Source organism: Monopterus albus, unplaced genomic scaffold (assembly GCF_001952655.1).
Source record: "Monopterus albus unplaced genomic scaffold, M_albus_1.0 scaffold70.1, whole genome shotgun sequence".
NCBI classification, from domain to species: domain Eukaryota; kingdom Metazoa; phylum Chordata; class Actinopteri; order Synbranchiformes; family Synbranchidae; genus Monopterus; species Monopterus albus.
The window spans coordinates 2,185,029-2,199,086 of NW_018127950.1; the positions used below are offsets into that span (position 1 = coordinate 2,185,029).

A 14,058-nucleotide genomic window follows, 5' to 3' on the forward strand; every position below is an offset into this window, starting at 1 on the left:
GGCCTCTCTTTTCTATACTGGCCCTCATAAACCACAAATACTGGTAGATGATCACTAATATCATTAATCTAAGACACTCAAGAAAAAGTCTGGTTTTACTCTGTATTTGTCTTATTGTCAAAAATCAATACCTACAATGAGTCAACCTCATTAATAAAAATCGTCTATGAAGTAAAAGCCAAAAACTACATACAAACCATCAAGGTTGTTTTAGTTTATTACTATGAATATACATGTAGATTATTTTGAACCAATATTATAGTCATAACCCTGTTGCCAGACACACTAGTGCAGCAAATGTGTATTAATCCGCAGATGAAAATAGTCCTCATTAAATACACTGCTTAATGAAATGAAAACCATATCTACCAAAATAAAACCATATCTATCTTTCTATCTACAGAGCTTTTCAAATCAAACTCAAAGCAATACAAATGTGAAACACATATAGTGAAACATAGTTAAATGAATGTTCAGCAACGTGATGTGATGGACAGAATGTTTGTCTCATCTCCCTTGCTGTAATATCTCTCCATATTATAAATACGATCCTATTTGTTGTCAGTTTTTCTTAACAGTACAGTTATTGGCAGTTTCTGGTTTGTAGAGAACCAAAACATGTTGCCTCACCCAGGCTGGAGCGGGTACTAGAGCGCTCAATGATGGTGTGTTTGCTGGGGTTATTGAGGACTGAACGTTTGGCCAGGGAGATGTCCGCTGTCACCCGTGTGATGGATATCCTGAAACAGTGATCCAGCTGCGTTAATAAGCAGAAACCTTTTACTGTAAACCAGAGCAAACGTAATGTCTATGAAACTTCATCCTTACCTGCCCTCAAACTTGTGTTTCAGAAAGTCAAAGAGTGCTTTCTGCATCATGTCTGTCACCTACAGGAAAACAGCCACAATAAGGCAACATACAATGGAAGTGGAATTATTTATTTCATATTTAATAATTTGTTTGACAGGGACAGTTGACAGCTACTGACTGCCCTTGAATTAGCTGCAGAGCTAAATTTCATCTGTAGCCCCTGCACAGACGGTATATAACAGCATGTTTTGTCTCCTTACCTCATATCCTTTGAGTGACGGTCCGACTAAGATGATAGGTCTCATGGAGGGGACCACGTCATAGGGAGGTACGTGCTCCATCTGAGCCAGGAAAGGACAGCACCGACATTGCAGTTAGTCCCGCTGTCATGCCATATTTGAATGTACACTCACACAGGTCCAGAAACCTCACACAGCTCCACAGTCACAACATTAATTCAAGAGCCCTGTCCTCCCTGTTCTCCTTCACCTCCATCAGCAGTCAGATTGATGGATGCTCAGGTCCATTCGTTTTTATTGACTGCCTATAAATGTTGTGGAGGCAGGGATACATTTCTCACTGAAAGCACTCACTTCTATTTCACAGCAGTCTCACATAATTAAAGTGTTCATAATTAAACAAGAACCAGGGTGTCAGGAGAGCTCTCGTGACAGTGCTGCTGCTCTAACACATGTCACACATCACACTTTTCTCTCTTTGTTATACATCTGCTCTGGTGGGGAACTGTCAAGTTATTACAACCAGTTAACTGAATTACTGCAGCTTTAAAAATACACCTGTGCTTCAACACTTTATTTAAAAAACACATGAATTGCAAATGGATCCATTTCAGTTGGAAATCTCAAATAAATACATTGTTTTCCAAAGTCCTCATTGCACAGACTTACTGAAGCATATCTGAGTGTTTGCCCTCTAATGGTATGTTTATATTTTCACTGGGATTCATTTTCTTCATCCTACTTTTAGTTGTTTTTAATAATCTAAATACGCACAGATTTCTGGATTTCTGAAAAACAAAAAAGAGCCCTATACTTACTGCACTGTAGCGGCTTTCCTAAAGCCATTTATACAGAAAATGGAGAAATGCATAATCGACACACGGATACTTATACAAAACACCCACATACAAACAATGCATGCATGAACTTTAGGCTTATTTGTACACTATGAATCATAAAAAGAAATGATTCATTTATAAGCATCTGTTCTGTTTAGAAACAACCTGTTTTTCTGTGAGAATGGGGTGAACACAGTCACATGTCCTATATCCTCTGACAGTAAAACTGGATGCTGTTTCTTTTTAGCTCTGTATTCCGAGCACGCCCCCTCCTCTGTGTGCACTGTGCAGCTCTTCAGGCAGATGATAATGCTGGAGTGCCACGCTCCACTATATTACATTACATAAAACAGAGCAGTGGAAGCTCATTACATCTCGTTTGCATTCAGCAAAGCTAAAAATACAAATTTTAAAAGTTTCCCAATGGCTCTTGTCTCTAAAGGGGCAGAGCTGAGGCACTGAGCATAACAAAAGTTCTCGTTGGTTTAGAATAACATGTACAATGTAGTGTGGCGAGTAACAGGGAGGATGGTGTACATAACATAGAGCTGAGCTGTTTATTGCCCCACCGTACAACTGTATTCTTATATAATACTACAGTTCAGATATTGTGGTTCATAGTTCCCATTTTGCATTGAATGCCAGACACTGCACTTCCTGTCATCAATCTAAGATACTTTTTTTAACATTGTAGGACTTTGTTCCAGGTAAATACTAAAAAAAAAAACCTCTGTCTCAGTGGAATGAGCAGAGTGTAATTTGTAAATTGCTGTGTTGGCTGCTGGAGTGTAAATGGTATCCGTATCTCTTTCTCCTAACATGACTAGGTTTGCTCTGCCATCTTAAGCCTTAACATGCAAATCAAATTGTGCTGAAAAGCATAAAAACCGCTGATTACGGGCCCCTGCCACTCACATCAGCCATCATATATGGAAATGAAAACATGTCGGGATGTATTACTGTTATAATCTGGCTAACAGGGTCTGGGATGGATCTGCACCTGCATGTGCACACTGACAGCTGTGACACAAGGTGTCACCACAATTTACAATTGATCCTGTGAATATGTTTTGCTTAACATGTCCTAGGAAGAAAGGAAAGGTCATATAAAATATTTTACAGGCCGATTTCCTAGCACCACAAAATAGCAGAGTAAGGACAGTGTAAGAGAAGAGAGAGGATGAGGAGACGGTGTTAAAATGTTAAAGGTTAGTCTTGAGAACAAACCACACTCACCGACTTCTGTTTCTGTTTAGCTGGGCCACCTACAGCATCATTCCACACAAAAGCCAGAAGAGACAAAAAAAGCACAAAAACACAAGAGCACATTTAGTTATTGACAGGTTAGGATTGCAGGAGGGATTGGGAGAGGAGCTGTGTACTGCTTATAACAGTTTATATTGACTGCCGCTGCTCTGGCTGCATTTTAAAAAAGGTAAGACGGATATGCAGCAGCAGCCATTTCAGAGTCTATCAGTTAGTTCAACGCCTCTCCCAGGTAACAAGCACAGAAACAAACACCCAAACAAACCTCAGTGCAACCATTGTGAGCGGAGCCTGAGGGGCCAGTGTTAGATATGAGGGCCACAGCAGCAGCAGGGATGGCTCAGTTGTGAGTTAGTGAGAGATATAGAGGGAAAGGAGAAATTAGAGCTGACCACATCTTGGAGGAGCAGAGAAACAAATGCAGGAGGGAGGAGGCGGGTAAGTCAGGTGTCCTGGGCCCTTAATGTTACCTTCTTAAAGAAAGGCAGTCGGTGGGTGTTGGCCTGAGGGGATGTTACGCTGCCTGGCATGCCCTTGGAGGAGCGAGGGTCACCCTGGGACTCAGGGGGCTCCTCAGCATCCAGGTCGAGGGGGTCAACGTCAAAGGACACTGTGGATGTGTCCACGTGAGCTGATGAGGGGAGACGGCGGATGGTGCAGAGAGAGGGACAAGAGGGGAATAGAGAAGGAAGAGAGAGAGGAGAGAGCAAGACAAGGCGAAGTAACAGGATGAGAGCAGAAAACATAAAAGAAGAGGAAGAGTAAATAGAAAGAAGAATGTGAGATGCATCCAGAAAGGAATGGAGGAAATTACAAGACATGGCACACACAGAGTGAAAAAAGGTGACAGTATGATCTAAACTGTAAATAACAGTGACAAGTGATTCAAAAAAGAATATGTCACATTAGCACGAAGCAAGGCACAGATGTGGGGTATAATCATATGAACAACAGAGGAGAAGATGAGTTCAGTGTGTGACAGGAAAGCAACAAAACTCGAAGTGCAGATGTGAAAGAACTGGGTGGAGGAGCAGCTGCAGAGACAACTGGAAGAAGTTAGGAGATAGGAAAGAAGGAATCAAGTTGAGAGTGAGGCTGTGGGTCGGGGTTATCACTGGGAAAGGTGGACAGGGCTGTCAGGTGTCTTGTTTTGAGAGGATCCCTCACCGTTTAGGCTGAGGCTTACTTGCATGCACAAAGCCTAGGAACAGGGGGAAATAGCTAATCTAGAATCACCCATAAAGCTCAATAATCAACAAGTAGTTCTCTGTATGAAAACAAAAAGTAAAATTGATGGGGCTTATCTACCAGGCTATTTCTGGGCTCTGAACAGCTGCTAGGCAACAACTGGAGAATCCAGCTGTCACAGCCAAGAAAAGCTCAAGCACAAAAAGCCCGGTAAAATGGGCAAATTGTTGTTTTTACATTTAGGATTTTCTGCAGATTAAACAAAGACAGACTGAGTATGTTATGTTGTGAGCTTCAGAGGTGTTGTTAGGCAGATTTTGTTACTGTTGGCTAGAAAGACCCATGGTAGCTGTTCCCCCCATTCCTAGTTTTTGTGCAAAGCTAGCTTCATTTCTGCCAGACAGATATGAGGGTGGTATTAACTCTCTCCCAAAAAGTGAATAGTGGTTACTCTGGATGTACAAGGTGTGTAAGACAGTAGGTGCTTCTCTTATACAGGTATTAAATTCAGTTCAGTGACTCTACTTAAGTAGCAAAACAAGTCAATCAGAGTTGTTTATTTTTCCACATTTGCACTTCCTTCTCTCTTGCCGTCTCTGGATATTGAGCAGTCGTTCTGCGTTGTCCAGGCGATGCACACAAAAGCCATTCATACTTATCAAGTTTAATGAGTGCAGTCCATTCTCGGCTCTATTTCAGGCCCGTCCTGTGTGCTAATGACAGACCTCCTAAGACCTCTCTCACTTCACACAGCAACCCACTGAGACGCACCATGATTAATCATCATGCCCGAGTAACCAGCCAATTAAAATCTTCATCTAAATATCAAGCATCCGTCTCATGTCGTTCTCGCTCGCTCGCTGTGTCAGGATTGCACAGGCGCCTACACAAACACACAGTCACTATTTTGCCACATGGTGGGGAGACCCTGTGGCCTCACCTGTGCCAGGCGGGGTGGGCCTGCGAGTTCCTGTGGCAACATCCAGACTGGAGCTTCCTCCAGATTTACTGTAATGGGAAAAAAAGCACAAATTACCACTTGGTGAAAGATACATAAAATGGTAGCTTCATAATACTGAATACATGGTGCTCACTGTGTCCCACATTTACCAATATTTACCACCAGTTTTTGCTGTGTAGCTAATTTTACCTACAGAGTATTCTATGCCCTAAACACACAACTGTACATTAAAATCCAATCACCCTGATTATTGTGGTATTGACCTACATATACAAATTGTAGTCCCATAGGAAAACAGTGACTCAACGCAGGAGGGTATACATTGTCGGGTGAAGTGCGACTCAAGTTTCACCCGTTTTCCAAAGTGGGGTTGTTGTTTGTGCTGCTGATGCTGTAGCCGCAGAAGGTTTTTTCATAGGTTACCTGGAGCTGAGTCGGTTCTGTCTCATCCTCTGCTCCTGCAGCAGACGGGTGTTTTCCAGTTTGACTGGACTGGGAATGAAGCCCACCTCACAGCCCTCCTTCACCAGACGCCCGATCCACCAGTCATTGTTGTACTTCTGTATACAGAACAGACAGCCAGGTATCAACACCCAGCATTTTGCTGCACATACCATTTACAAGACAACCAGCACCCCCAAAAATGGCCACATCCAAAAATGGTATTTTCCAGTTGCTGATTAGTGCATTTTATGTCATTTAGGGCTTTTTGACTTTATTTCATTAAGGCTTTAAAGTATACTGTAATTCCTTACACTGTTACATTATAAAAGAGTTACTATATTTTTTTGGACTACCGAAGCTTGTCAGTTGAGCATTATTCTGTATCCAGGCACACTTTCTTGAAAGTTCATTTTTGTACGCCTGACATTTTTACCTCAAGAAATACAATGATGGACACTAAGTGACCATAACTAGTAGAGACTATTGAGAATATTTGAGTGCTGCATTTATTCATTTACAGTCTTTTTCTTCCAAGTTTTGATCACCAAATTCTCTCTGCAGCTCCTGGATAATATAGAAGAATAGTACAGTGAGTTGCAGCAGAACATGATCATTCACTAGCGTTCCACCCATTATCACTGCCAACTATTTGAAGGGGCATACACACTCATAAATCAAAGGTACTGTATGTGTTGATTTGGTCTTTTACTATGTGAAATAAAATGCTGTACAGTCCAAAAAAAGACTAATCTTGTACCTCTATTTTACAGTACTTGAGTTTCTGGGAAATTCAAACCTCTTTAATGTGCAAGAAGTCTTTGGCTTCAAAGGATATGGCCATGCCCTGCACAGGAACGTCATCACTGGGGCCCGGGTTGTAACCAACATTTGTGCGCACAGCAAACGCCACTGGCTTGGTCTGAAGCAGTGATGGAGAAGACAGCCATTAGTAAGTAGATGGAAACTTGCCAAAAACATCAGGTTGACGATGCTAACCCTCATAGGGTCCACTTGACCCTGAAGAACAGGTTTACCAGGGACAAAACACTAGACACTGATGTGAAGATTATGCAAGAGTTGATCTCTGACCTTTGCTTTTTCGAGTGTGGCGAGAGCCTGTCTGTCAGCCTCCTTCCTCAGAGCCTCAGGATCCTCTTCCAGGGACACATCTGAGTCAGACGGCCGGCTGGTGTAAGAGTCTGCAGAGCCCTGAAATGCAGAATGAGTTTACATACGGATGAGTAGGGAAGCAAAAACAAAAGTGCAGTTATTCCTTCTCCTTTGTGTCTTGTTTCATTTGAAGAAGAAGGGTTATGGCTCTACCTTTGCAATTTATTTGTGGTTACAATGCCGTGCACGTCTCCAGAAGTGTAATCTACATAAATGCAAAAAGGCCTCGGACTTTATACTGCATGGAGGCTGACTCTGTGTAATTTGAGGTGAAGCGGCTTCGTAAAAACAAGTTAACATTTCCTCCGCAGCTTTAGCGAGGCAGAGGTATTAAATCTTTTTGCACAGGTACAACAGATTCGATGTGTGGGTGTGTCATGTAGAAACAGAACAAGTCAGAGAGAAAAATGGCCAGAGTACTGTTTATAATGTTAGTGGGGGTATAAATTTCTCATGAAGTGGGTACAGTTTCCTCCACTCATGCACAGTAACTTGACTCTCTCCTGCTGACCCTCATCCAGACACCCATACCACAATGCAAACCTCCTGTGAGCCTAAGGCTCCAACCCACTGTGCTGTTCAGCAGAGCAGTGCAGTGACGGAGGCAGCCTGAACTTAAGAGTTTGAGTGTCCAATTTATATAACAATCCCACTTGTTCTCTTCTTGCTGGCTTTTTTTTTTTTTTTAGCTGACAGGCTGCCTGGCACTTTGTAGGAGGTGCTGAGAAGAATGCGGACAGCTGAATGTGCCAGGCAGAAGAAGTGAGTCACTAGGTGTGGGCTTTTAAAATAGAAGTGAGAATGCACAAAGATGACATACACCATATGTAATCATGATGAAATAAAGTAAGCACATGCATAGTCAGACAACACACTCAGTGACCACAACAAATATCTCTGAACTAGGGCTATGGATTGTTTGAAATATCAGTACCTTTCAGAACAGATGCCAAAAACAGTCCAATTTCTGATACACATCCTTGTTTTTGCCACTTAACGGGTCCCTACATAGACTTACATTCATTTCCAGGAGACTTACTCTAACCTTAACCAGAACCGCTACTTGCCTAACACTTAACCCTTACCCTAACACTTAACCAAAGCTGACACTCGCTCTAACCTTACACCCCATTGATTTAATTTGATCTGATTTATTTATTCTTTCAAGCATATAAAACAGTTGATATAACAACACATTTTACACACAATCCAATATCAATTTGCTTATACCTAATACATGCTTGAATGGAGTAGTAAGACTAAGATAAGTCAGACTTATCCAGTCCTACCACATGACATCATCTTACCATCATTGGTTTGCAAGCAATAAATGATTAACTTCTGCGCACACACACACACACACACACACACACACACACACACACACACACACACACACACACACTATACTAAAAAAAGAATATAACAGAGTTAACATTCTTAAATCACACAATTGCTATACTAAAGAATGGTTTACATTGCTTTTGTAAAATTCTGCAAATTACATTGTGGGGACCAGTCTCTGGTCCCCACAGGTGACTTCCGGACCCTGTGAAGATAGCAACTCATGGATTTCAGGCCACACAAGTATAAAAAAGACAAGACCACACACACACACACACACACACACAAATGAGCGCAGAGGACATGGAGGATCACTCCATACTGTAACAATCAGCCAGTAACAGAGACTATATGAGCACCTTATCAAACAGCTGTTGAACCAGCAGAACACAAACTTAGAAATGTGACATCTTCACTGCTTTGCCCCAGTCCAGTCACTCAAGTCCCTGTTTTATCCCTAAACCAACTAGTAAATGTCCGTCACCATGTCTATTGTTTTTCTTGAATAACTTTAAGACTAATAATGATATCAGCATCATTCCAAATACCACTAGTAGATTTCCATGGTCAAGTGATCATATTATGAGGCTCAAACTATCATGGGAATATTGCTTTTTTGGCATTATGGGGAAATTGAGCTGCTCCTGGGCAGAGGTTTGCACTCTGAGTGCTGCCTAGTTGGAACTATTTTTTATGTTAGTATTTGTTAAGGATTTAATGAAATTTTGGTTGTCTGTGTCCTCCACAGGTTTTACACAAGTCTTGGAGAATGCCACAGCACATGTGATGCAGTATTTTATTATTTTTGTGCTGCCAACTGGATGCCATTTGAATTGTTTTCTGTCACTATTTCATATGTTGAAGAAATCCTAAGTTGTCCCAGTGTCCTATTAATTATATAAAACATATGGTTTGATTATGGCTGAGGACCTTTGCTGCAGGACACACCCATCTTTCTCTCCATGTTTCCTGTTTGTATTTTAACTGCAAATTAAAAAATAAAAACAAATGAAAAGTCCTTGATATTTTTCAGATACAAACCTGTATCAAGAACGGTGGAGAGCAACGGTTTAAAGCAAACAAACTCTCAGGTTGATTTTAAGTTCTAAATATTTCCAGAGAAACACAGCTAGTTGTGTGGAAGAGTGAAGCATCTGGTGTGTCAGTGTTTGAACAGTGCATACCTTTATGTGTGATTAATACCCTTCTACCCCTTTGATTACCACCCATGTGTCTCTGTATGATTTGAAATGAAAGGGCAAACACAAATGTTGATTCTAGCTCAGCCACCTGTCGTACTGAGGCGCTCTGTGACTTGGCAACAGCGAGCCAAACGCAGACGCTCCCTGTTGCCAAGGCAATGCCTTGCTCCTCCTCACATCCTTGGACATTCACAAACCATCCCCGCTTCTTGTTTCGTTTACTCAAATGCAAACACTCGCAGCGGTGCTCCTGCTTCCCACTCAAGTGGGATGAATGATACTGTGAGTGGCATGCAGCAGCTAATGAGGACAGCAACAGCCGCCCCCACTTACCGGCTCTGAGTCATCATCTAAATCATACAGGTGCATCCCAACATAGAGCACAGAGGCAGTGAAGGTTAACAAACCTTGATGGGGAACCCATGGGAGTGTTTGTAGCGGAAAAAAGCAGATCTGACATCTGAAAACACCCATTCGCTACAACAGGTTGGTGATGCAGCAAAATGTAGTGTGAGAGAGAGTGGGAGGGATAGGCGATGACTCTGTGTGCGTCTCTGTGTGTGTCTGTATACTGTATGTTTATGGCCAAGCACTTGTGACTCTGAGTCACTTATACAGTTGATTCACGTCACACACAACCGAGGGGAAAGAACAGACTGAGAAATTAGACAGACTATAAGCACAGACATTTAATAGAGTACAAAAAAAGGTGAAGGTGGATGAAGGGAGAGACAAAATAGCAACTGATCAATAACCTCTCTGCACACTTTCCGCCCTGAAACCTTTCAGAACATTTTCATAAACTGAGCAAGCAAATGAACAAATTTCCTCCACCTTGTCATTTCAAACACTCTCCTCCTCCTCCTCCTCTCATGTCAATGGGTTGTGTCTCTAATTTAGCTGCTTGCTTCATTTCACATACAGCTCCAGTTCAAAATAGCTACAGGTCACCTGATGGTGGAGCTGCTTTCCCATTGGCAGTGCCAGACTAGAGACCCTAGCAGTGTCATAGTAACCATCTCTGCAGCTTATTACAGGCCACCAGTGAGGGCTGCATCAGGAAGGAAATAGAAAGAAGATACAGGAATCAATAGTAAATAAAATGCCCTGAAGGGACATCATTGGTGGGGAAATTGCATAAAAGCTTCTCAGCAGGTGATCAGTGTTCAAAGTATGACTTACAGCTGTGAGGCCACAATCTGGTCAATAGGCTGGAGAATAACATGGCAATAGCCACATCAAATAAGCCATCAGGGCCTTTGGGGGATTTGTTTTAAGGGAAATATCCATGCACTAAGACTATGAGCTGAACTTTTATACATCGAGTTGGTCAAATCCAAACTGCACAGACCACAGACAGCAAAGAAAGGGTAAAACACAAGAGACGTGCACGAGGTGAAGCTCTGTTATTATCCAACTGTGTTTCTCCCCCATTTCCTGCACAGCGGCTGCCACAGTGATGAATTTTTACCTCTTTAGTATTGATATTGAATAAATGAAAGGCAGAGGGGGGTAATGGAATAAGGAGCGAGGGGGAGATGGTGAGAGACAAGTGCTCTGAATAATGACGGCTGAAAGGAATCACCCTGCAGCAAGCAAACGAGTTAGCGTTATTCCTCCTTATCCACTGGCACCTTTGTAAATGGTTTCAAGAAAAACTGAGGTTTTGGAATCTGCATAAAGCTTATTACAGATTATGAATGTACTGATTCAGCATTAATACTGTACTACATTTAGGCTTATTGTCCCTTTAAAACACAAGAAGCAATCAACATTGTTTTACTTATGACAGCAGGGAAGAGGTCAAAGCCATAAACAATGTAAAACATTGCAGTTGGTGTTCTCAGACCTCACAGTGTGATTACCGCCTGGAAGCTAATACATGGGGCTAACCCCTGCCCTGGTAATTAAACAGGTGTAATATCTTCATACTTATCAGCTCTGAATAAAAAAAAACTAAAGCAGAAAAAAGTGAGAACATTAAATATCCTATTTCCCGGTTGCTTTATGTCTGAGTCTCCTCTAGCCTCAGTCATCAAACATTTTAGAGTAGACAAACACAACATCTCATCTCAGACAGCTGAGAGCCAACCTGAATGCATTAGCAGCCGAGCCTTAGCTCCAGAGTCTATTCACATCACATCCAGAGTGAGATGAGCTCAACGATGACAGGTAAGGGAAAAAGAAGAACTGGAATAAAAGTGGAGAGGTAAAGGGAACCACCGTACATCTCACAGGACAGGCAGATGCACAAACAAAGGACAGATTTCCTGTCTGTAGCTCAAGGCCGGTGGCTGTAAATGACCATATTGCTTTCCTCTGTCACAGCAGCGTCATGGCAACCAGCTGGATGGAGTGAGTGGTGTGTAGAGATGACTAGAAAGATTAGTCATGAACTGAACTCATCAGAAATTACCATTTTCAAAGACAAGCAAACAAGGGAATCAAATGTATTAATTATTTCATATCCCAACAAGTTTAAATACTATCCAGCAATGCTATTTGGTTTAAGTGACTCCAAATATATTCAAAGGAGGATTTATTTATATAGTTTCAATTAGAACTGGGTATCAACATAATAGCCAATACAATACCTGAGTTTACAGATACTTTCCTGCACAATAACATTATTGGAAGAATATAAACACCTTTTTTTTTTTTACTAAACATGTTTTCATTTAACAAATACATCAGTTTTCTCAATGCATCAGCTACTTACTGCTACCTTAACACAGGGAACTGTACGAAGAAAAATAAAATTAAAAGAAGTTATATTGTAGAACAAGAGGTGTCAGTATCAACTTTTAACACTTGATGTTTGATGTAGGCTATATGTTTGATATAAACTTATTTCTATGGGCATGTTTTGGTCAGTAGGTATTAAGGTGCAACACCCAGCAGTATTGCTAACATACGCAAAATTACATGTAAAGTCATTTTAATCAATGAACAAAAACTTAAATTGCCAAAAGAATTGTGGCCTCTGCTTCTTAAATGTAAGTCTTTGTTGGTTTTTTTTTTTTATGCTTGTAAACGGCATCTGTCGGGGTTTTGTACTGTTGGCCAGACAAGCAGCTTCAAGACGGATGGACACTTCTTCAAGAAAATAATCAGCACGTTAATCAATAATGAACAGTAAAGTAAGCAATTAAAGTCTGCTGATATTGCACCTTTCTAGATGAATAGTCACAAAGCACTTCACACAAAAGTAAAAAAATAAATAAAATACAACTACACATCTTATAAGATAGCACTATCATCATAAAAATGACAACACGGTGAGATCACTACTCAAACGCCATTTTAAAAAGATGGGCCTTGAGTTGCTTTTTAAAAACGTCCACAGTCTCCACAGATCCTAAGTCCATTGGGAGAGAGTTCCAGGATTTAGGAGCCACATTCACCTTTTGTTTTGAGTCTGGAGCGAGGACCAGCCAACAAACAACAAACCCCACTCTGATGATCTGAGAGACCTACTTGTTATGTAAGGTCCTAGGGGATCTCTGATACAGACAGGTGCCTGACAAGGATCCTAAAGTGAATTCTGAATTTGGTGGGGAGCCAATGTAGAGAGATTAAAATAGGTGTAACGTGTTCCCACTTAGAGGACTTGAATAAAAGCCTAGCTGCAACATTCTGGACCACTTGTAAACGATCCAAAGATTTTTTTTTGTTTGTTTTTTACTGAGGCAATTGAATACGGAGTTACAGTATTCTGATTAAACAAAAGCATAATCGTTTCCATCTCGATTTGAGACACCGTGGGTCTGAGTTTAGTCCTTAGCTCAACATATTATCATTTGTACATAAATAATTTGTTCTTTATCAATTCTGCATCAACAGAAGGTAATCTAAAACAATTTTGATAATTGATTGACTCATTATGTAATTTAGACTGCAGAATACAAAACAAATGTTGATGCCAGCTTGAGGATCTGCTGCTACTTTTAGTTTTATATCACTGTAAACTGAATATAAACTGGGAAATTGTTTTTTTAATACTATAAAAACCAATTTTGATTCATTAATAATACTCATCATGATACAGCTGCACTGAAAGTCAAATTATAATACTGAATTACTGTTTAATCTTATCTGCAGCCATAGATAAAAAATAATGGAAACCTAATCAACGGTGAACATGTGAAGGAGTGCACTATGCTACTTGCAAAAGCACAAAATGCAGCCGCGGCCTGTCTGGGACAGGGAAACAGCAGTGAAGGAAGCCCCCTGAAATGGCCACAGTGCTGGGACAGCTGGGCAGGCCATGCACATAGCAGCAGAGGCAACCGGTGGCACTGGAAATCTAATTAAAAACACAGCACCTTTCTAGCAGCTGTGGCCCAGCCCAAAATGGAATCGCACGGTGCAGTCAGAAGAGGGGGAGAAAAGCAAGCCACAAGCCGGGAGGTGTAGTGCTATCAGGACACAGGCAGCAAGCAATGTGTCATATGTCTGAGCAGAAGTGTTGCAAAAGTATCTGCTGGGCTTTCAGAACTTAATACACATACACACCAGGAAAGACACATATACATACAGTAAACTGCTTCTAGTTCAGGCAGTCACACCAAAAAGTACACAGCTTGATGCTTCTT

General features: G+C 41.3%; 1 protein-coding gene across 1 annotated transcript in view; it reads right to left on the reverse strand.

The window, feature by feature from the left end:
• cacnb1 (calcium channel, voltage-dependent, beta 1 subunit) overlaps nt 1-14,058 on the reverse strand; it is a 40,646-nt gene that overhangs the window by 11,598 nt on the left and 14,990 nt on the right. The window contains exons 3-10 of the mRNA XM_020605452.1: nt 6,837-6,956; nt 6,544-6,666; nt 5,727-5,863; nt 5,283-5,350; nt 3,125-3,153; nt 1,071-1,151; nt 829-887; nt 631-740 (exon numbers count right to left, since the gene is read on the reverse strand). Of these exons, the coding sequence (XP_020461108.1) occupies nt 631-740; nt 829-887; nt 1,071-1,151; nt 3,125-3,153; nt 5,283-5,350; nt 5,727-5,863; nt 6,544-6,666; nt 6,837-6,956 (727 nt within the window). The remainder of the gene's footprint in view (nt 1-630; nt 741-828; nt 888-1,070; nt 1,152-3,124; nt 3,154-5,282; nt 5,351-5,726; nt 5,864-6,543; nt 6,667-6,836; nt 6,957-14,058) is intronic.